At 41.6% G+C, this 24150-nt stretch overlaps 1 protein-coding gene across 1 annotated transcript in view; it reads right to left on the reverse strand.

Annotated features, from left to right (window-relative positions):
- Nucleotides 1-25: 25 nt before the first annotated feature.
- The window catches only part of itga5 (integrin, alpha 5 (fibronectin receptor, alpha polypeptide)), a 32860-nt gene continuing 8735 nt past the window's right edge, over nucleotides 26-24150 (reverse strand). The window contains exons 2-30 of the mRNA XM_042003367.1: nucleotides 23096-23226; nucleotides 19794-19894; nucleotides 19115-19238; nucleotides 18969-19030; nucleotides 18847-18892; nucleotides 18634-18759; nucleotides 18493-18537; nucleotides 18256-18299; nucleotides 17975-18031; nucleotides 17500-17552; nucleotides 17139-17347; nucleotides 16154-16345; nucleotides 16008-16053; nucleotides 15612-15725; nucleotides 14288-14343; nucleotides 13771-13928; nucleotides 13522-13659; nucleotides 11082-11149; nucleotides 9636-9786; nucleotides 9463-9555; nucleotides 8837-8916; nucleotides 8080-8160; nucleotides 7872-7977; nucleotides 7386-7544; nucleotides 6708-6815; nucleotides 3834-3947; nucleotides 3098-3199; nucleotides 2873-2995; nucleotides 26-2749 (exon numbers count right to left, since the gene is read on the reverse strand). Of these exons, the coding sequence (XP_041859301.1) occupies nucleotides 2666-2749; nucleotides 2873-2995; nucleotides 3098-3199; nucleotides 3834-3947; nucleotides 6708-6815; nucleotides 7386-7544; nucleotides 7872-7977; nucleotides 8080-8160; nucleotides 8837-8916; nucleotides 9463-9555; nucleotides 9636-9786; nucleotides 11082-11149; nucleotides 13522-13659; nucleotides 13771-13928; nucleotides 14288-14343; nucleotides 15612-15725; nucleotides 16008-16053; nucleotides 16154-16345; nucleotides 17139-17347; nucleotides 17500-17552; nucleotides 17975-18031; nucleotides 18256-18299; nucleotides 18493-18537; nucleotides 18634-18759; nucleotides 18847-18892; nucleotides 18969-19030; nucleotides 19115-19238; nucleotides 19794-19894; nucleotides 23096-23226 (2971 nt within the window). The 3' untranslated portion in view covers nucleotides 26-2665. The remainder of the gene's footprint in view (nucleotides 2750-2872; nucleotides 2996-3097; nucleotides 3200-3833; nucleotides 3948-6707; nucleotides 6816-7385; nucleotides 7545-7871; nucleotides 7978-8079; nucleotides 8161-8836; nucleotides 8917-9462; nucleotides 9556-9635; nucleotides 9787-11081; nucleotides 11150-13521; nucleotides 13660-13770; nucleotides 13929-14287; nucleotides 14344-15611; nucleotides 15726-16007; nucleotides 16054-16153; nucleotides 16346-17138; nucleotides 17348-17499; nucleotides 17553-17974; nucleotides 18032-18255; nucleotides 18300-18492; nucleotides 18538-18633; nucleotides 18760-18846; nucleotides 18893-18968; nucleotides 19031-19114; nucleotides 19239-19793; nucleotides 19895-23095; nucleotides 23227-24150) is intronic.

Raw genomic sequence — 24150 nt, forward strand, 5'->3', positions numbered from 1 at the left:
TGTATTCAATAACAACACAAAAATGTGTAAAAATGGAAATATTTTATTTAAGGTAGAAACCGTAACAGGTAAAAAAAAAAAAAAACTGGCATTTAAAGAGCCACTTTTCACCCACTACAAAAGGTCTCCCCAATATGGGGTGAGAAATTTCACAACAAATCAGTTATCAGTTAAAATCAAAATTCTCTCCTTCTCATAAATATGTACATCATCTTTTTAAAAGTCCTGGAGAGTGAAAGTGGGCTAAGACATATCAAAACACAAAGAAAACAGTGCCTTCTCCTGGTGTGACCATGAAGGAAGTAGTAAAATGAGCTTGTCATTATAAATAATGATTTACCATCACCAGTAAGGAATTTTCATATATATAAAGAGTGTGTGTGTGTGTGTGTGTGTGTGTGATACAAGGTATAAGTTTATAACCAAATGGGGATTTTGTAGACCATGTGAAGGTAAATCACTCTACAGTCAAAGGGGATGTATTAAAAGAGTGAAGACTGAATGAAAAAGGGGGAAAATAGTATTACATATGTTTAATGTAAGGCTTGTGTTTGGACAGCTGTGGCAGCAGAGCACATAAATTATTAAACTATGTAAGCATCTCCAAGCTCAACTCAGACATGCTCTGGTGGCTGTGTTTCTGTGTCAGCCTGTGCTATAAAACCCGATGCAATAATGAAGGTAGTTCAGAGACATCCAGTGAAAAGGTGAGTACAACTGAAGTGGGGAAAAAAAGTGGAAAACAAAAAAAGTTTCACTCTGCAGGTAGTGAGAATGAGAGATAACGTAAAAACCCCAAAACCCACTAAGAATTTCATCTTCATGCTCATCACATCTTTGACACACAAACTTCTGATTCATCACGACTTAATCACGAATAAACAGAAAACAAAAGCAAGCATTGTTATATTAAAAAGAGTGAATATAAATATTGCACTTCCAAACAACGTGTAGCTCCCAGTGCCTAGTGGTTATCCCTTTGTTTGAGGTATTTATGCTATCATGTTCAATAGTAATGAAGAACTGTTTGACCTCAGTTATCTCAAGCTACAAAGGACTAGGCAATGGGAAAGACAATAACCACACACATGTACAAAAGAAACTTCCTTAAATATAGCATTCACACAAGTTCATGTACGCATGTAGTCACACATGCATACATGCACACACATGCAACCCTTACATCTGACCCACAGACATGTATTTACATTTAAGGCACATTAAACCTATGTACATGACAAAGGAAATCAACACAAAGCATTTAAATGTTCAGTCCCTGTAACCTTTTGGTTGTTGGGTGACGTCAGCCACTTCTCATTCATTTTACTCACAAGAAAATTAATAATACAGTATTTCAGTCAACATCACACAGCCGTAAGCTGAAAATCAAATCCATCGGTCTTCAACCTTCCATAAAGGCTACATCACTGCTGATTGTCATGTCTCCGTTAAAGACGTCGTTATGCCATGCTCGTTAACTCTGTGGCTTCCCCTAAAGCATCACTTGCTTGCATGTGGTCTTTGTCCTGAATGAGCTCAACCCCAAACAAGCAGGAGTAAAGACAGCAACGTTTTCTCGAGGAGACAGAAGCACCACGCTGCTTCAGGCCTAATATGAGGTTTCACAGGTCTGTGGTGGTTCCAGTCCCATCCCAGTCGACTATAGACAGACAGCTACACTGACGATGCCAGCAGTGGTAACTCTGAGCACAAACATACAGGACTTGAACAAAGTGATCAGTAGGAGTCAAATTCAGAACTCAAAGGAAGGTCAGTCAGTTAGTCTTTGGTATCTTTGGAGTAATATCAGTAGATTTCCTTTGAGTGCAAAAACACTGTCCACCAACCTGAGGCAGAAAGTGACCATTTCATCATCAACTAAAAAACATCCATCTTTGCATTTTCAATACCCGCTTTTCCTGCTCGGGGCTGCGGGGTGGCTGAGCACATCCCAGCATACAATGGGTCAGAATCAGGGAAACACCTTGAGGTTTAAAATCTTGTGAGAAACAAAGCTGTGTTATTAAAAAAAGATTTGACAATTATTCATATCTGCAATGCAATGCTGCTGTTAGCCAGCTAAAGTTCCACCTGAAAACCATTAGCCAATCTTCTATGTTCAGGAGATGACAGACTTTTTAGGCCTCATCAGTACACAGCTCCCGGAGGCCACAAGCAATGAGTGGCCAAATCCTGTCAGAGGCAGCAAACACATCCGATCACTAGCACCAATATAAGGCAGCTAAATGGGTATTATTCATCACAAGAGTCCACAAAAGTAAACCAAACATGGTGCTGCATGCACAAAGCTGAAGGTAGCTGCAATGCAGTCACTTCTATTGTACAGTCCAATATTAGCCTTTAGGCACTGAGATAAGTTCTATTTGACAACAATCCCAACCTGATAGAAAAAACATAAATTAAAGAATTTACAAACAAAACACATTCATTTGGCTTGGAGATATTTGTTTTGTTTTTGTGTTTTTTTGTGTTTTTTTTTTTCTTTTTCTTTTTCTTCTTCCTCTAGTGCAGCACAGTGGAGTTCCAGTAGTCTCTCTTCCACGCAATTCTTCCCCTCTTTTTTTGATCCACAACATGATCCATCTTGTTTAATCATTGCAATCATATGGCCAGATATTTTGGTTCTGGAAGCTCTGCTGGCCAGTTAGGCCTCAGAGGCAGCCTGCGGTTTGAGTTGCGCTTTCTCCATGGCGGTGCCGTAAGGTAAAGATCGCTTGAAGAAGCCGAGCTGCAAAAGAAACATTTCAGATATGCAAGAATTAGATGGACCCATTGAACCAGTTGTACCTGCACTGTCTTTAGTATTTCAGAAAAAAAGAAGCTGGTTGCTGTTTTTAAATCCACTACTGACCCTGTAGAGGACATAGATAAGGAGCGCCAGGAGCAGTAAACCAGCCAGAATAGCCAGGATGATGATCCACAGCGGAACTGAGTTCTGGATGTCTGGCTTGTTCCAGACCAATGGGGTCACCACCTGAGGATGACGGAACAGTTTATTTTCATCACATCCTTCCTCTGTGTGAGATGGAGCCAACTGGAAAGTTCAGCATAATGAATGAGCAAAGATGTTAAATACCTTTTTGTGTCCACTGGGTAAAACTTTGGGTGGTATCGCATATGGCATCTTCTTCACATTGTATGTAGCCAGACACTCCAGCACATACTGCTTATAAGCTCTCTAAGAAGGAAAAAAATCTTATTAAAAAAAAAAAAGAAAATGCTTACAGTACACTAAAAATACACAAGATGGCGACAGAGACTATGTCAGTCTTTAAAAGAAACTCCCTAAAGCATTACAATCCTGTGAAAAGCTGTGACTAGCAGATAATGAATTTCCAATACGTCACACATAATCTGTTACAGCATGCAGTCGGTAAATACACAGAGTATTGTTCACACATTACAGAAAAACACAGCAACAGTCTGTACGCCAATCTGGAGCCATCTACATTTTCAGAAAACAAACGTCTCTTTTGCTGAAGCTCATATGTGAAACTAAGCATTTTGGCAGCTGGTTCAGAATCAGTGTAAATGCTGAGTGAACACAAGCAAATGTAAGAATGACTACTGTAGTGATTTGCCTTTGTTTGCATTTGAGGTTTAAATTCAGTTTCTTTTTTTTTTTTTTTTTTTTTTTAGTTTTAAGGAAAATGGCTTCTTACTGTCTGCCAAAGCCTGACATGAAAAAATACACAAGCAGCGGTGGGAAAAGACTAATTTATAGTGTTCAATCTTTTCTTCTGTTGGAAACACATGTTTGTGCACGGTACATGTTAATGCAGTTTAAGTGGCAGGGTTCATTTTCCACTAACCTCAGTGAAGGTCTCGGCCCAGATGCGGGAGCGCACCTCGAGGATAGCGGTAGTTCCCTTCTCCAGCAGACCCACATTGCACTGGAGCGTCCAGCACTCCACATTAGAGCAAGACTATGGAAACAGAGAATGTTGCACACTGATGAAAACCATATTATTCCCACAAAACATTGGCAAACAAGATGATAGGAATTAAATACAGATAAAAACGGAGACAGAAAAACTAATAATAAATCTGGAAAGAGCTAATAACAGCCATGTTAATGCTGCAGGTCGAATAAATGCAACAAAGAGCCTAATGTTATGATCCCTATTCCACGCCTGCTTCAAATTAGATTGAAGGAATGTCATGAGACTGTAAAAATGCAGCATGCACCACTTGCCACATTATTGCCCAACCACTAAAACCAACCCATTTCTCTCAAGACTGTAGAATACACAATCTTAATTAGAACCCCACAGGCAGCTTTAACATTTTAAAACACACACACTGTCCTTTAGGGTTGGTGCCTTAACTAGACCACCCCCAGACCGAGAGGTTTCGGTGGGCTTCCTGCAGGAGCGCATAAGTTTACTTATTACACCAAGCAGGCCAAACAAAGAGGAGAGTGCCCGCCCAGTTCCTTTAGGCTCAGCCTTAGATTTAATGAGTATTGAGACAGACGGGGAACTTCCTCCTAGAAGACCTGCCTGACGCCCTCCAGGGCTGCAGGGCTACAAAAGTCTGAGAAAATGACATGCGTAGTCCAGGTTTTGAAGATGCCTCAGACCCACGTCCTACATATTCCCCCGTGAAGGGATTATGTAATGAAGATCTGGATATAGGAGCTTTTTCCCACAACTTAATAAAATAACATCCTGACCAGACTGCACAGCTGCTGCATGCAATTGGCTGACAATTTTGTCAAAAAGCTTTTCAAAACCAGGAGTAGGCTTGGAAAGTTTAGTCCTGAAGTAACCCTTACACATTATCTCAATGATACATTGACAGGCAAAACTGCTAAATATGCTTCATGGTTAATATTTTTATTAATGAAGACTGATGAGAAATGAGCAAAAACAGCTGGTAACTGATCTATTGTGTGTTGAAATCGTTCTTCAGAATTTCTAATACAAAAGCTTACATGGTATGCAGTCTGTAAAATAGAATAATCATGAAAAGAAAAGTTGACAGACATTCCATGTGTTGTCTTATCAGTTTCATTCATTTGCAAATAAAAATCCATTTTTTGCATTTCATCCCTGCAACACATTCCAAGAAAGGTCAGTATGCTAAAGCTTTACCACTTCTTGATGTTGCCATTCCTTCTCAACACATTCTATAGTAGGAACAGGACTGCAGGCAGGACAGTCCAGCACCTGTGCAATCCTCTGCAGACACATTTATAGAATGTGGTTTTGCATAATATGCAAAATATGTCATCTTTAGGACAGGATATGTTGCTTCAAATCTCTGTTTTAATGCTGCCATCACAAAATTGGAAATGAGCTTTGAGAAGAGCACTGATGAAACCACATACCATCACAGAGTATTGCTTTTGGACCTGCTGATAATGGTCTGAATGACTCTCTTTGTCTTTCAAACGATGTACATTTTCTTCCAGATCTGCAGTGCAGACCGGTCATGCGACATTACAGTACGTGTTTCCACTGTGTGATAGCTCTACAGTAGCTCTGGATGAAGTTAACAGAAGGCTTTAAGTAGCATTTGTGAAATAAACTCCATACTTTAGCTTCCGACGGTTATAGTTGTTCTAGTTCTTGATGGTAGTTCTTAGAGTGATCAGATATTGCAGGTGTCAAGCTTAGGCTTGAGCCTTAGCTTTTCATGCACCGAAATTCTTCCAAATTCTTTTAACTATTTCATCCTAGAAGAGGAAGCATAATTATTCAAATCCCTTGCAATTTGAGGAACTGTGTTTTAAACAGTTAAAACATTTTGCAGTTTGCAGGCTGACATGTAAAAATTGATGAATATTAACAAATAAAATGATGATGAGACAAAAAGTTTAAATAAATCAAAAAATCCCTGCATTGTGGGTTTGTTTTTTCCTCAATTGTTTGTCAATTTTTTTCTTCTTTTTTTTTTTTAAGGTTGTAATTTCTTAAAAGCTTTTGATAATTAGTCCAATTAGAACCAACCTCTGACCTTCATGCTTGGCTCAGCTCTTCAGAGACAAAGCAGGTCTCTAACATTGTGACCTCCAATGACAGCTTCATCAGAACATTGCTAAACACTAACACACACTGTCGGGCAAAAGAAACTACAAGTGCAGACACAGGGAAATCTGGAGAAAGGGGCCCTTTATCCTTAAGTGTCATTGGACATGCTTGATAAACAGGCCCAGTTAGAAGAGACTGGCATGCAGACAAAGGCTTCTTTAGTGGAGGCAGGTATCCACAGATGGGTTCAGATAAAGCAGTTACCTGCAGCTGGGTGGATCAATGGGACCAGTGTGTGGGGGGGCTCAGGAGACTCATGACACCCAGAGCCAAAAAATTAGAAAGCGGTCTGTGAAGTAAGCAGTGCATCCCCCCACCTATGACTCATATATTCTCAGCCTTTCCCACCACTACTTAAGCCTCTTTAATGTTAATCGCCACAACAGGACCAGCCTGTGCCCTCTGACCCCTCCCTTTTAATGACATCATAACTTAATTACCCAGTCCCCAGAGCCTTGTGCTAGACCTGTGTCACCAAAATAGATCCAGACTTTCACACTAAAATGAACTTTACAGACTTGCACGAGTGACACAAAATGAATGAATGGGTTCAGTCAAAGCTGCAAACACTCACTTTCAAGTCACAAACCAGTCCCCATTCATTTTGGGCTTCAGCTTGAGATATCTACAATTCTTTTCAAGGTCTTTTACCAGGTTTGTCAGATGAGCCAGTTGGTTCTTGTGGACATCTCTCCTCTCAACATGATGCTCATGGGCCTTCAGTGCCAGAATAGGAGATTCAGTGGATGTGCGCTGGAGCTAAAAGATACAAACAGAACCACACACCCTTCATTAGAACAGGACATTCAGTGACTTCACCAGGCAGAGCACACCACCCTTTCTGTCAATATAAGACCTAATGTTAGCATGACCCCGAGGCACGCTGTCATTAATCAGAATCATGTGAGCTCTACTCCTCATATATTCCAGTGGAAATACACCATAATTAGAAATTCACAGGGGAAAAAAAACATTAGGTCACAGCTAAGACTGTTGTCCCTTTACAGTCCTGCTCAACATCTGTCCAACTTCAAATGTAAACAAAAAACAACTGTGCTGAAATGATTTGCCCACAAAATCACAAGGCTACTAGTTTTTATAGAGAGGGTGTCGCTGCTTGTTGTAGATGAGCAAGTGTGGAGCTGGGTGAGGTGGTTTATTGGGAAGAGCTGTGACTTCAAAGTAGTGGTGGGGTAAGTTTCCCGGGTGGGGCTGGGAAGTTGGGAGGATGTGGATGCAGGCCAAACATGGGAATATCAGGCTGGAGAATGATATATAATTTAGCCTCATTTGACCCCCAAGACGTGGGTGTGAATGTGAGATCCTCACTTTGAGATTAAGGTGGTTCATTTTTTGGTCTGAGGTGCAGTTGATGGGGCCCTCCGTAGAGAATTCCAGAGGGTAAAGGATAGTGTGAGGATGGACACGGAGAGGGCAGTGCAGCTTCAGTACGGTGTGGCTGATCCGACTGGGGCCGTTGTTCACAAGCTGGAAAAGCAAGAGAAAATAGAACCAGTGGTCTTAATTTTCAACTGTTTAACTGATTTTCTTTTCCCATGCTAAAGTTTTCTTATCTACCATACTTCTTTGCTATCCAGATTGGTAGATCTACTCAACCCAAATCCCCCTGTGTGATCTGGAGCTCATTTTCTTTGATTTTTCATTTCTGCTGCTTCTGGGAAGTCAGTTTTCCTTTTTTCTTTCTTTTTTTTTTTTTGTTTTTTTGTTTTTTTTAATTAACAGTAGGATGTACTTCTCAGTCTAATCTGTTCTGCAACGACTGTGTGTGTACAGATAAAGCGCATGGCTGATTACCTCATAAATATGTTTCACTGCAGGCCCAACGTCCTGCTCCACCCCATAGTTTTTGGGCACTTTCCAGTTGGCTGGTGGAAAGAAGACCTTATCTGGTCGGGACACACTTGAAAAGGGAAAGAGAACTGTGAGAACATGTGTAGGGAGCCGCAGGAGACTTAATAAAGTCCTGTAGGTTCAAATGAGGGAATCCAAGTACTCAACTCACCCCTGCAGGATGACATCGGCCTGAACAACCACCTCCAGCTTGTACGGCACAACTTCGCTGTGGGAATTGTTCTCATTTTTACTGTGGAAACCATAAATAAGAGAAAAATATTCTGATTGGCTGGTACTATTTGAGAGAAGTGGAGATCAGAACTGTTAAATAAAAATTAGAAAGAAAAGCCTGGAAGATGCAAAGTAAAAACTACTTCTTTATATTTCCCAAATAGAATCCATTCAAAATCATTCTGGGATTTTCTACCATCAGGATCAATTTCAGCCAACATGGATGTGTGAGTAACATTTAGAAATCTATTGGCATATTCGTTGACACACCATAGATTTATTAAGACATAACAATGAAAAATAGGCAAACAGAAGATTTGAATGTAATGTCCGTGACAAGAAGAAACCGACAAACCTGCACAAGGAGCAGATTCCTCATCCACGGTTTTATTTAAGTGAATTGTTTGAAACTGTCAACTTAGCTGCATGAATGGTTTTTGGTTAATATGTTGTATTTATTATTTCCATTATACTGTTTATTATATATGTTTTTTATTTTTCTGAGCGAGAAATGTGAAGTGAGGATCAGGGAATTTTGTTTCAGCTCCTGTACTTTTTACACTTTATTTAGATGAAAAAAAAATCAGTTCTTCTACATTTTTTAAAGTTTGTTTTCCCAAATGTATATTTTCTTCTGTCAGGGGTCCATGGAGAAGCTGTATACATCCATGCTGAACAGAATGTTCAAACTGTACCTGCGAATCTGCACCTCAAACTGGACAGTTTGGTGTGTGTCCTTCAGTCTTGGCACTGTGAAGCGCAGACCTGCCCAAAGCTGCAAAAATAAACAGAATTACTGACATAAAATGAATGAAAACATTAGATAACAAAGAAAGAACAAAGACTCTTGTAAGTCATTTCATCTGATGTTGAGTGCATGAACTACATGTACAAAAATGAGGCTCAGACTTGGTGCGCTCACCAAAAATTTTAGTTTAATCTGCTTTTCACACCTGATTTTACTCATATAAATCCTTCAGTATGTTGATGAAATAGACAAGTCTTCCTCTTAGTTCACAAGCAGTTGATAGTCTTCCTCTGCAGACCTATTAAAACATGCCAGCTTGTGACTCAGTCATTAAAAGGAGGAACTCTTCCCAGCAGGGAGCATAAGGCACAGATGGCGTCTGCACTTCCTGTCACATTTCCTGACACATACTAACTTTTCCTGTGCCATCCACCCCGCACCTGCATAGTTTATATAAATTTAAAAAAAATGGAATTTCTAACTACAAATACATATGCTAAAGATGAGTTCATGCATTATTAAACTTTTAAACTCATTAGAAGTTATGTTAAAAGAGAAAAAAAGTGGTCTTACATTGGTACCAGCCTTCATCGGGTTGCCCAAATCACAGCTGAGGTACCGGGTCTGGTTCTCCGTCTCATAACTGCAGGTCAGCTGAGTTAAGCTCTGGAAATCAAGAAACACACTGATATTTTAGTCCCTGCCAGGTGTTGGCTTTCACTTTGTTATGCGGTGTTTCCTCTCACCTCATTATTTCGGGCAATACCGCTGTAGTCTGCTTCAGGGGGCAGTAACACATACAGCTCTGCCTCGTACGCTCCTCCCTCACCCTCATTCCTGGCGTTAAAAGTCAAGGTCAGCGAGTTGTCATCACCAAGATAGACTTCCCTCCTGTCACTGAAGGTCCAGGCAAAGAGGAAATAGATTAATTTGGTTGATGGTGGACAAATAAATACAGATCAGTTTGTGTGAGGGTAACAGAATAGCAATAATAAATGTTCTCTGTGTTTATTGGCTGCTCAACATGCAATAAGCTGCTGCTGTTTCAATTAAACTATGTTTTTTTCTAGGTTTGTAATGTAGTAATAAAGTCATACATGCAGGATGACAAAGCATGACAGAGCTTTGAAACACCTCCCCACTCCTCGCTTTACTTCACTCCCACCATCATTCTCCACAGTTAAGAACAATGAGAAATTCCATATGGAGGGCCACGCAGATGCTTTTAATTACAGCCCATTCTCATAAAACTGGAGAGCAAGACGGAGAAGATTTCTGAAGCTGATCCTCTGCTGGCCTGAGAGACGGCAGCAGTCTGATGCCGACTGGCTTCACACTTTTAAACCAAACAAAGACTCCAAATCAGAAAACACCACAAAACCATAAAGCCTCCCTGAGGGATCTTTGGTCCGACAAGTTGTGTGATTTGGCAGCAAAAACAAAGAAATAACATTGTAGGAATGGTGGATACCTTTTTATTCCTTTCTGAAATTCCACTAAATCATGACCATCCTGTCAACCCCTCCAACTGCCATTAAGCTTGTGTAATTTACTACAGAGCAGTTAAATAACAACAAGGTATTATTTTAATTGCACTAATCCCATTTTCTACATTACTTGGCTGCAACAGATTGGTCCATATGTGATGGATCAGCCATACATTTAGAAAAAGAAAAGGAAAAATGTATGCAGATGGCAGATAAATATAGGAATGTAAAATCAAAATGACAGAGCAGAGAAGGGAGTATCGGGGAGGTTGTTATTTTTGAGAAAAATGCTAACAGATTTCTCGAATCAAAGTGTGGAAGGCCGGGTGATCATGACAGCCTCAGAGACGAGGTTGCTTCTCTGGCGAACAGCTCTCCCAGAAGATTCCTTTCATCTCTCTCCTATCTTCTCCCTTTAACTGTTTGTCATCACACCTGTAAAGCAGAGCTTCTTCCTGTTTTCAAAGAATGTGGTGCCCCTCACTGTACAGCAACACCGTGGCTGTTAACACACACTCTTGGGTATGTTAAACCAAAACAAAACAGCAAAACAACAAAAACAGCTGTATTTATGTTCAGCACTCAAACCCAAGGTTGTGTTTACACAGCAGAAGTGAGGAGTTCAGATTTGGGGTTGCCATGTAGAATCCCTTGAACTGGATTGACGTGGATTTTTAAACTTAAAAAATGAATAAAAAGACTCACCCTTTCACTTCCAGCTTCAAGTCAGGTACACAGATGTTGTCCTCTCCACAGTCCAACAGAATCTGAGTCTAAAAAATGCACATTGGGATGACAACATTTTAATATGCAGCAGCTGGCTATTATGATCTTACAGGCTCTGACTGAAAACACAATTATTTTACAAGTGAAGGCAACATGAGATAAATCACATATATGTTTAAAGGAGACAACAGGATGTGTGTAGCAAGATGCAACATGCAGCATGACTAATACGTTCCATTCCCCATCTCCCGACCACCAACAAACACACACCTGGACTGCAGCCCTCCTAATTTGCACAAAATCATCTCTGTACTTCAGACTGTCTGAAACAACGATGTGTCTCAAAGGGACAATACTGGCATAGTGAGGTCATGACAAGAACAGACACATCTGCATGAATCAGCTGTCCTGACTTACACATGCTCTCTACAATGTAGAAAAGTGGAAATAATGAACCGGGTGCAGCTCAGAGCTCAAGCCAGAAAAGATACTGAGCACACAGCTGCCAGCTCTCACCAACGTCCCACATCACAGCAGTATGCGGTGAACCGCACGCTCACCACACACTACACCACCCTCTGAACCGCAGTATATGATCATATGGAGAGGGAGGAGAAAGCAGCTTAGAGGATGTATTGATACAAGAAACCTCTGCTGACCTGAAAACAGGAGTGAGGGTTCACAGATTACAGTGGAGGAGCAGAAACAGCGCCGGATAAGTGGATGACCGCTGAAAGTGTGGCAGGGCAGCGGCAGGGAAAGCCCTGTGGATAGCTAAATTGCATCCCGCTGCGACTGACAGTGTGATGATGCTCATGACGATGAGGATAATAAATAGAAGTGGAGGTAGAGATTACAGAGAGCAAAGCCACCTCCCTTGTCATTACACCATCCAGGGGCTCTAATTATGGACACCATAGTAACCACCATGCTAACTTGGCCACATGTGCACCCTGGCCTGTGTGTCTGTGTAGGGCAGGAAAACAATGTTCGTAGCATAGATGTACTTCAGCAACATCAACAATTACATCAGCATGTGACATAATGGAAATTAAAACTTTAGACTTTCGAGTCTATTTATCAGAGTCATTCCCATTTGGTCAGATGATATTATTTTATGAACAATGAGGCAATTGATACACAATTTCACTATTTTTTTTCATTACAAAAAGCGGTAATAACTGCAATATTTACTAGCTGGATACTTGAATGCTGGCTTTTGTGCAAAATATAGAGATTGTGTTAATTAATCGAGAAATAATAATGCCATATGTCTTTATAGAGACATGTGGGAAATGTTAAGACGAGAGCGGCTGTTCCAAGCGGATCAGCCACCTCTCATTCCCACTCCAGCTTGGAAAGAACTTGGCAGAGTCAGTGAAATCTTACATGGTCTGCCACACACTCTGAGTATATATGAAACTCAGTAGAGCCTCGTATGTCTGATCTAATCCAAGGCTGTGGTATGATGGTCACTCTTCAGTGTTTATACACAGTTGCCTTCACACAATATGAAGTAAGATTAATGAAATATGTTGGCAGTCTGACACTACTCCCACTGGCCTTTTGTACACACTAATACACAGATCAGGTTTGCAGTCTTTGTTTGAAAAATGCCTTTTCGTCAGGTTTAAGATTGATATTATAGCTCAGGCTCGTCTCAAGGTTTTTGGTTCAGCAACAGACCACATCTGTTGGAGGCCAAATTGCTTTGATATCTAGGAGAGACATCAGTTAAAGGGACCAACAGGGGGAAAAAGTTAGAAACACACCAGGACAAAGAAAGAAAGTGAAAAACAGAGTTTAAACTTTGCTGATTGCCATTTCCTAAACGACCCAATCTAATAGCTGTTCCTGCACCACAGCTGAAACTATGCCAACATCTTTAGCCAGCTCTGCTCACTGCCAGAGAGCTGGTGATACGCAGAGACTTCAACCAGATGGGCAAAAAGCAGAGCTGTACCCCTTCCTGGAATATCAAGCATCTGTCTGGAAAAGGTCACCGATGCACCGTTATCCACACGAGGAAGACAAAAACTATCCCTGCAAGGGCATGGAAACACTCCGCTGCACATGTGTCTCACATTTCCATTAAGAAAACAGCCTCTCTCTCTCACACACACGCACACACACACTTCATCACCTCCAATCAGTGTAGTTTTGAATTAACATTAAGAGATTCATTCTTGCCAGGGACAATGGAGCAACTGAATCAACTTCCATGAATGATCGGGCCAACTCTTTGCAGTAGATAATCTTATCAGCTCTGAGAGAATAAGTCCAAGCAACTTCCACACCCGATTTAGATTATCAGCAGAAATTTCTCTATTACACTCATTTTAGCAGCTCTGCAGATCACTCGAGGGTTAGTTTACTTTACTGATAGAAAATGGGCTAAGAGTAAATGATATTAAAGTACCTTCTGCTCAATCACGTTGGCGGTCTGATAGTTGAGGATGGGCCGCAAGCCGTGGGAGTCAGCAGCAGCTTTTGGATCCAAGCTGAAGTTAAAGGCCACAAAAATAGGGGAGAGTTTGTCTCTGAAGTCTTTCTCGTCCTGTAGTTATAGAAACATATCACATAGTTTATAATGGTGATAGATGACAAAAACACTAAACAGACTTTAGTTATTAAGTCTTTTTTATTAGTAGTAAAAGAGAAGGCATACTCTTAGGTAGATCTTTTTGTGGTCGCACAAACGCTCGCCATGGCGAACCTTCACACTCCTCCGGAGCAAAGGTTGTTGGGAATCCAAAAACAGAGCCCTCTTCACTGCACCCTTCTGCTTGTGCTTTTGACTGTCGAGCTGTACCTCCACCTGGAAATCTGGAACATATAATGCACAAATGAGCATTCATGGTGTGATGAATGTCCTGAAGTCACTCAATGACAGGTCTGAAAAGGACCACCATAAATTCTCTTAGGCACACACAATGTAGTCAATGTAGCTTGAATGTAATGGCAGGGAGAGCATTTGTATGTAGAAGATGGAGTAATTAAAGATTGATAGTGAAAGAGACTCAAGAAAAAAAAGGATTTTCCACAGAGTTAATCTTGTTTGTCATGGCAAAATCAAGCAAAATCTACTTCATCCATCAAAAACTTTTGACTTTAGTCTAAAACACTAACATTGGTGGCTAGTTTGCACACTTGTAATAAAGTGCAGATGTAGGAAATTGTCTCACCAAGGTTGCTTGGTAGGTGCTTCCCTTCAGCAGATATGCAGAAACTCAGGTTGACACTGTTTTAAACAAAATGAGAGAAGCATATTAATGAATGGCAGAGATTCAGCACGAATACGCCGTATACATGAGACACCTCAGTTGCCCTCACTCATTCTCAGACTTTGTCTCATAGCCCAGTGCACTTGTGTCAGCTCCTTACATGGTTCACATTACAAGCCATGAGGAGTAATGGGAAAGCAATGAATAATATGCAGAAAATGTCAGATGTTTGGAGACAGGGCTGGCATATGACCACATTTGCCAGCTGGGCTGATAAAGCAGTGTGTCTCCATTTCTAGCCACAGCCCTCCACCCCTTCCCACAAAACACAGCAAGAACTAGCAGAGTTAAGAAGGGTGAAATTGTGCAAAGACTCAGGTTTCAGTGCTGACCAGTCAATGGCTGGCTGTATAAGCCTGTAGCTCTCTCCCATGACATCAGCCACACAACATGCTGCTGTTGTCCAAGTCTGCAACTCTAAAACCCAAACCTTTTACTGCTAAGCTCACGCAAGAGAAACAGAGACAAAAAACTAACAGCGAAAATTGGCATCAGAATGGAAACAAGGAGGAGAAAAGGCAGAAAATACAAAGACTTCTTTTGAGGAATAGTAATAACTTCATGTATGCTCGCTTGTGTCTGCACAACTGCATGCACAAGCTCACAGAAGTCTACATGTCCTGATGTTTCCCAGCTGTGTTCCACCGCCAAACAATATCTCATTCAAAGCAACTGCAAGAGCCTCCCAGCCCCTCCCCTCCGGACCTCCTTCCCATTATCCCCCTTTGCTCTCCTTTCACCCCCACCAAAAACTCCTCATCACCAGGCAACACAGCATAATCAAGACATATGTGTATACAAGAGTTTCCTTTATGGATCAAGATGTGGAGAGAGGGGGGGAAACAAGCAGACACATGAGTGCAGCGTCAACCATGTCAAGCAGCGAGTAACCGTCATCTGTTTCCTCTCCCAGTTTCTGGAGCTGAACACTGCACATTTGGAGGAGGCCAAAAACGGCTAACAATGCTGCTATTCAGCATGTTATTCCTCTGCTGTGATATGAAGACATTATGAAAAGAGGTCAAATAAAGGCAGCGCTCGCTAAAGGCCAATACCATGACTGCTGATGTTAAGGATATTGCTTATCAGAACTTCCTGGCAAGATAGTAGTGTTTATGAATGGAGGGAAATTGAGAATCTCATCTTTTTTTGCTTTCAGGTCAAACAAATACCAAATGAGTCACAGGGCAGACATCTCTATGTGCTGGACAAGCTGAACACTCACCAGGAAACATGAATGCTGGAGTTTCCATTGGTGACTATACAGTTCTTCTCTTCAGGGTTGATCATGGTGGGGTAAACTGTCAGAGAGGCACTGGTGTTGACGATTGGACGGGATCTATGGGTAATAAAAAGGGTGTAGTTTGAGGAGTGAATCGGATGTTACATTTCCACTTTTAGTGCCTTAAGAAAACATTGGAGGATTACAGAAATCTGTTTGTCCATCCATTAGGTAGATGGTTAGCTTAGCATAGCAGAAACGCAGAACCAGGATAGAAGTTCTCCTGTCTTCAGTATTTCTATTCAGCTTAAACTTCAGCATTGACTTTATCATCTCATGCTTAGTATTAAAGAAAACTAGCTTGTAACTAGATACAGGTTATGATTCAAAACATCATACCTATAGAGAACAGCCTTATTGACACCAAATGCTCCAACAATGAGATCTGAGAAAATAAAAAGAAGGAAACATTTGGAAAACATTTTTTAAAAAATGAAAAAGGTAATAATGGTCATTACAAAGTCATACATATCATGTTCAGCTACCTGGGTATCCGTTCATGTCCAGATCCATAGCACCTCTGAGGGCAAACCCAAAGCTGGCAGGAATAGCACCTGCAGCCCACTGACCCATGATCACCTGAGACGGCTTTTCCCTGAGACCTTCTGAGTATCCATTATAGATGTAGACCAGTCCCTGCCGGTCGTCCCCTCCAAACGGACAGCTTATAGCCACGTCTTCCAAAGAGCAAAAGGTCAGTAAAACATTAGCTTTTCTTTCAAAAAGACAACAATTAAATTGTGTACAAAAGCCAGTTTAGACCATTAACTTGCTTCAACTTATCATTGAAGCTAACTAATGTCAGACTTATTTGAGTTATTCAGGCAACCGTGAAGTTTAGACGGTGTAGACCCAAGAAGCTGTTTATAAGAATGAAAAGGACATTAAATTGGTGAATTCAGCTCACCAGCGTCTTAGTACGAAGTGGAGTTAATACCTAACTGAGCTTATTTTCATCAATATTGAGGTTGCATGTAGTACACAGAACCAGAGAAGTTGTAGTTAGAAAAAGTCTGTAAAAGAGCAAGCACTTAAAAACACTTTCTGACAGGCAACTGGAGAAACCATCTCTCTGTTTATCACGGGTTAGCTTCATCAAATTAGATCAGACAGGAACTAATTTGTAGAATCCCACTGCTAGCCAAGAGGATGTAAAAATTCTTTACCAAAAGGGGAAACAATCTTCATTATTATATTTTATTCTACTACAACTGTTGCAGCGCAAATCTTTGTCAGTCTTTACTAGTGGTAATTTGGCCTTTTGTCATTCCTAAATCCTGCCCGTTGCTACCAGTTTAGGACATTAACTGAGCTGAGACAACTGTTTACATCTCCAATTTGGCAAGCATTCAGCTGCCTTACAAGGAAACAATTCATTACTGTGGGAAGATTTAGGCAATTCCAACCATCTACACAAACAGAAACATTGTTTAATTTTAAAAACATTTCTTTGTAATTTCCAAATCTTACCATTGAAACCATCCTGGTTCAAGTCTCCAAGTGGTGCAATTGTGCTGCCAAATCTACCAAACACCTCAGTGCCCGTCAGGTGAGGCTGGCGGAGCTCCAGGTTTAAGGGGCCGAGCTGTAGATAAACATAGACACGGCCCATCTCCTCCAGACGACCATCAGAGTCTCGGACCATGAACATAGGAGCTCCCACCAGCAGATCAACCATCCTGCAGACATGACAAGAAAATCACACAAACTCAATAAACTCAAAACAAATAGACACTTGAGGGTGTAGCGGTAATGGGTAGTTGATGGTATTCAATTTAGACTCTACCATGCTAATCAATTAGCAAGAAAAGAAGAAAATGCTTCAACTCACCCATCACTGTTGATGTCAGTTGTTGCCAATGCATAGCCAAAATATGATCCCATCTATAAACAAGAGATTTTTATGACTTTAATCAATTCATTCCTGAGCCTGAAGACATGTTTATTATTTGATTTTCTTTTAAATAACAGAAAAAAATCATATGCCAGTACTAGACTAAAGGGAAAGTAAGCACAAACTGACTGGTTTTCAAAGGTTAGACGAAGCTGACTGTTCTAGTTCAGTTTCATTTTTAAATTTTCTGCCAAGATCTTGAGAATGAAAAAAGAAGATTGTGTTTATTCAGCTAAATCCTCACAGTTTTACCAAGGACATTACTTTTCTCTTCCCAGAAACATCACTACAATTTGCAACTACACTTTCCCTTCACAACTGAGCTTAACAGGAAACCATGAAAGAGTCCAGACTGTGTAGTAAACATAAGGCTGTAAATGAATAGTTGTAGTGAATAGGTTTTCAGCCTTACCTGCTCACCAGTGAAATTAAACATGGTCGTCATATCTGTACCGTTCAAAATGGACACCTGTAACACAGCAAGCACATATGGCAAACATCTTTTTATAAGGTCAAGTATAAGCACAGTCTCTGGCATGGAATTTGCTGCAAAAACAATTCCCAGTATTGCAAAGCCTCTTTTCTTTCTTTTACTTTACTGCATTGGTCCCAAGTCTAAAGCCCATGTTTCCCCCCTATTTTCAAAGCACCTCAATAAAAAACAACATGAGGGAGATGATAAAGGATTCTTACCAAGCCATAAAGCATGAGTCCTTTTGGAACACCAGCTACAAAATCTGAGAGAGAAAGCAAAGATTTACCAAATCAGATCGAGCTCAGAGGGAAAGACAATAGAATCTTAGCTCAATAATCCCAAAGGATTTTAGTTTACCTGCCTAACATCAGTTGTAATGTTTTCTTTGATAAATATTTTCATGTTCTGTACACCTCAAGATAAAATGAGCCACTTTTGTAGCCTCAATGACCCACCTTCCACCTGATCACCACTGAATTCCCCGACAGCAACAGAGTAGCCTGTTGAAAATACAAAAAGGACCCTGCTTCAATTTTTATTGTAGACATTTAAAGATAAAGTATATTGATGCATTATTCCAAGTCAGATTTGCTTACCTTGGTAGCTGTCATCACGTGTAGCCGTGACCTGTTTAGTCTGGATTTGACCCTGCACAGCTTGCATAAAGTAGCCTGGATAATAAGCTTGGATAATGTCTTCCTTAGCTGCAGAGATCACTTGACCTTAAGTGAGACAAATGAGGAAAACAGTAAGAAAATGTCCTTCTGGAGGGTTGGCTTTATCCATTAAATTATCATAGTCCCAAATACCTTGCCAAAAGTAACTTCCTGGCCCACCCAATACCACTTTACCATCCTGAAAGATAACATGTGTGAATTAGTACAACAGAAAAAAAAGATGCAGGAAACCTCTGTTGGAACGAAATAATTACCACAGTGAAGTCAGCACTGAATCCTCCCTGACAATAACCTTGTCCCTCTCTATCACTTATCTCTGAAACACAGAGAAGAATCGTTTACACACCTATTACAGGAAAAGCAAATGCTTATGATAGATTAGCAGGACAGTGACAGATACCTGTCCGACAGGGAGCATACTCCACAAATTTAGTGAAATTCTGGACTGAGAGGTAACAGGTCCCTGTAGCATCAGAGTGAGGGATATCCTTCTCAGTCCGCCAGGAGTACAGTGGAGCGCAGGCCTGGAGTGCATAGGAGGGGTAGAGAAAAGGGGAATGTTAGGAAGGAGATGCTGTAATTAACAGGGTGAGCTTTTAGGTGGGAGATGTTTTTCCACTTGCAACAGCACTCTGGTGAGCTCAGAAGGAGTCTCAGGCTGAGGTCAGTGGTACATCTGGAGTGGGGCAACTATGTAATTCAACCCAGGTCACAACCCATACAAAACAAACAAGAGGCGGCTGGACTTTAATGTCAGGTGTGGACACAAAGCATGTCTTTACAGTGTGTTGAGGCTGAAGGTGAAAATTGGATCTGAATGAAAACAATTTAATGGACAAAGATTGGGAAGACAAATTCTTACATCCCTTGCTGATTGGTGCTTAGAGTGTAGTGTGTACACACTTTCATTAAGGAATAATTTGGTGTGAGAAGAGATGTATTTCTTTCTCAGCTGTAGGACAATGCATGATACCAAAAGCATTCTATGAATTGAATTCTAATCTAAAACATAATGCATCTGCAGATAAGCTCAAGCTGCGCCCAACTGCTGCACATCCCTCTGAGGAGGGTCATCTTACCAGAATTGTGTCACCGTGGGAACGCACTGTGGCGCCAAACCATTGGTGGGACTTGAAATCAATCTGGTGTTCTGTGTCATTGATCATGACAGTGCGATCCCCTGGAAAGAACAGAAAAAAAGGCATGAATTCCTTCAGCTGGATGTAAAGTAATTCTACTGTCCACATCCTCTCAGGCTTTTGGAAACATCTGTGGTTGGCAAACAGCAGGCTTTAAGACTCCAGTTACACCATTTTTCATGCAAAGATCAGCTGGGTGAGGGTTTGCTTCCACGCCACTGCCCAAGGGATGGAAGTGGTCTTGGCTTGCCCAGGGTTGGACCAGGTTGACCCTGCTGACCCTTTGCTCTGTTTGGCCACCTGGCCAGTAACACTGATCTCCCACTTTGACAGCAGCAGGTGATATGACAGATGGTCCGGGGAGTCAGGTTTAAACACAACTTTATTGGAAGGCAGACGTTACATCTGTACTGCAATAAAGAATGACATGCAAACAAATTGATTAGGCAAGGAGGAGCCCCCGCCACCATATAGCTCACACCAGATTATGCATCTGAGCGAACATCTGTAGAAGAAGACGACAGCAGAATGTGGAAGCGTTGATAAATACTGCAAGAGATTATGACCTCTGCAGATGTGGAGAGAAAAGGTTTTCTATCATGCTTGTCTGCCTTTAGTCTTTTGTTCCAGCCAGCCAGGCAGGCTGGAGTTTTAAGGAAGACGGTCTGCTCCTTGTCTTTGTGGAAACTGCCGCAAGACTGTGGTCCAAGGAAAACATACACACTCTGGCCTGGCTTCCTCACAGTAACTTCCCAGTCATCTCTGTTTAGGCGCACTATTCGTTCTCCCTTTCACTGTTTTTATTTTCAATGCAATCTCCAATTTCTTTATTAAATTCTTCTTACACTGTTTCCTTGTCTTCACAGCCAATTCTCTCATTTACTTATTGCGTCTTCCCCACAACATTAAGCAGAGAGAATATTGATTTTTAAGAACCTCTGTTTAATCTCCATCTCTGGGTTTTCCCGCTACATCGTGGGTCAGTGGCAGCTAGCCATGCTCCAAGTGTTCATAACTGCACTTTAAACAGCTCCTTACCTCATGTAATCAGCTGCATGTTTTTTTTATAACTTTATAATTTGAACATTTTTTACAGGTTAAAGCTGAACAGTAACTGTCTTGATTTAAGTGCTGTTGCCTTTACAAATGAGTACAACAGTTCTAAAGATATCTTGTCATTTTAACTGGATAACAATGACTGGTTATTTTGCAGAAAGACCGCACAGCGAGCATATGCTGCCATGTTCTCACATAGCAGCATTAGTTCTGTCACCATGACGGGTGATAAAAAGTTCTGCTTGTTGTCTGTGACGAGACTCAGGGCAGCCAGCTGAAATCACGTGAAAGACTGAGACTATTAAAAAAAAAAAGAGGAGATTCACAGGGGAGATTAAAGGAAACACAGAGACACACCACAACAGCATGCCATCTGACAGGAATCCCCCACCACCACCTCCACCCCCCTCTGGGAGGCTGGGTAGTGCAGTGTGCTGATGTGACTTGGTGCCAGGCCCAGTCTCTCCCAGGACAAGCGCAGGGGGGAAGGGGAGGGGGGTTCTGGAGTGCGTCTCTACTTTGAACTGTTTGTGAGTGGATAGCCATTAGAGGGGTTAGAGACTCTCAATGTGAGTGTGTGTGTATTTTTGTGTGTGTCAATGGAGTGGAAGACAAATGGTTGAATTCACTCATCACATCAGCTGCTCCTGTGGGAGTAGCAGGAGAAGAGAGGCGGACAGAGGAGGGTAACGGGGCTCTGGTTTCTCCCCCCATTTCCTCAGTCCCTTCCCTCCCTGCCCTCTCACACCCTGCTGCCCTCAGTCCCCTCTCCTCCTCTCAAATCCATAGACCGGCTCTTATCTCCATGGAAAAGGAAGTGGATGGGTGGGGGCTTCTGGACACTTTGACCCAATTAGTTAGGCTAATTAAGAGGGTCTGTGGCCCGCGGGTCAGAGCTCAAACTCACTAAAAAACAGGGAGAACCCTGACACTATTTTGTCTGAAATACACTACGCATTTTGCAGAAAGCCGCTTGTTAGAATTGAATATGGGAAAAAATAAATAAATCACTGAAGACCTTTTAAATGCTCAAGTCTCTGCAGTCAAAACTGGCAATGAAAGCCAAGGCGAAGCCAGAGTAAATGAACTACAGCAGTAAATGTCATCCATGTAACAGCTGTTTGTCATAGGCACATTTCCATGCAGATATCCGTGTAGTAAGTGCCCCCCCCCCCCCCCAAACCCCACTGTACGACAGCTCTTCCATGATCCAGATGTCAGAGCTGGCTCTGGCACTCTAATCTGCTCCTTCAAAGCCTTTTTCAAACTATGAAGGACACTCTCCGACAGCCCAGGAGACCAACCTTGACTGAAAGACCTCACTGCTTACCCATGACATCACTCTCTGTGGTCTTTAGCCAGCACCCGTGGATGCACTGCACATTTAACACTGCAAGATAAACTGCAAAAATAGTGGAGCCAAGCAGTGGTGTCCAATAAAAGAGTGCTTTTTTTAACAGGCTTGTGAATCACTCGGTGGAATATTTCCCCCTATTGTGCCATATAGACAGTAATTTTATGCTGGCCCAAAATGCAAGGCTTTAATTTCTTAGGAAAGAAGCCAAATGTGACGCAACATCTGTCCCTCTACAAGTGTGATCTATAATGTGTGTGTGTGTGTGTCTGTGTGTTTTCAAGACAACTTTGAGTGAACTTTTCCTCACTTCCCCATAGCTCCATTGTGCAAAACGGGCTGATGGTAACTCTGTCAACATACTGGAACATGAATCCATTCATTGGACAACCTCACAAACATCCTCTTGTTCTGCCAAACCACTTTACTTAATTTTTGACTCAACTAAAACCCTTTTATCACAATTACCGGCTTCACCTGTCATACAAACAGGACATTTCTTTGTTACACCTGTTTGTTTATTGGTTGCTTATCTCCCTTTATGTCCTGAGGCAAGACAACACAAACATAACCTGCAGGAAGGAGGCAGTATTCCTCAAAAACTTCTTCAACAACCCCATTATTCTCTTTATCCCCAAAGAAAACACTTCAGTGAAGCGAAGCAGTGATGTATGATCCAGAGAGAAACATTATCTCTAGTTATTCAGCCTCTAAGGCAACCAGGTAATCAGGCAAAAGTCAGTATTAATGAAAGTGCACAATTAAAAGCTGCTTATAAACACATTTCTTCTTAGAAAAAAATGCCTAGTTGTGTGCCAATCACTGATCTTACCTTCTGTATCAAATTCAATGGTGTGACAGTCTGTTTGGCTGAGGCTCCATGGACAGTAGAACACAGAGCCTCCCTCCATAACGTTGACCTGTCTTGTGCTGGCCTTGGGGGCTCCAATCACCACACTCGCTCTGGAAGAAAACACAGACATTTTTCCTTAGATAAAATGTTATCAGTGGTTTCGATAATCTTCCAACGCTTGCAGCTCTTATCCTGTCCTCAATGAAACGTAGATTCCCAGGCCTCTCCACTGACAGCTTTAAACATGACGCGGTATGCCCATTTTACAGCTTAGTGAGCTGTGTTCTGACTCAGATGCATAACATTCTAAGAGGTTGCACTGCTGCTTTACATGATCATGTACAGTCCCTGGAAACTGTTGCAATCATGTGTGCACATGTGATGCTGGCAGACACATTCACTCTGCTTGCATTCAGTCAGAGACACACGAGGAGAACCACTTGCATGGTCACACATGCTCCTCGGGGGCCAGATTCAACAGGAAACAAGAGAGCAGACTAAGACTAAGAGAGCAGGCTAAGTGGAGTCACATTCCTGTTTCTACAGCTGGGATGGTAAACAGTGTCCTTGGAGCACCACTGTACAAGTACAGGAAGGGCGGCCAACCACTTCAACAGACACTCACAGTATAGGGAGGTTACAGGTGAGCCCAGCGGCAATAACACTCCTGGACAGACTTCAGAGATGAGAGAGATTAAGAAAAGGTAGAGTGATGATATGTTAATGGAGACAATGAAGATCTGGGCAAGGATAAGCCAAGGGACAAAAATCCCAGTAGACAATGTGGCTTAAGTAGATGGTTTAACCATTACCTCATTCTGAAACCACTTGACCCAACAAGCGGCGGAGACACAGTTACAGTCATTTTGATGTGGGTAAGGAAGGCAAGGGGCCACTGAGACCAGACGATGTCTAGAGGGCTTTAAAACAGGAAGAGTACACCCTTTCCTGCTGTAGATCTTCCAATAGCACTCGAAAGTTTACAGTTTGGCTAAACTTAGCATCCTGTCCCTAAGGATAGATATTAGGCAGGG

Source organism: Melanotaenia boesemani, chromosome 13 (assembly GCF_017639745.1).
Source record: "Melanotaenia boesemani isolate fMelBoe1 chromosome 13, fMelBoe1.pri, whole genome shotgun sequence".
NCBI lineage: Eukaryota > Metazoa > Chordata > Actinopteri > Atheriniformes > Melanotaeniidae > Melanotaenia > Melanotaenia boesemani.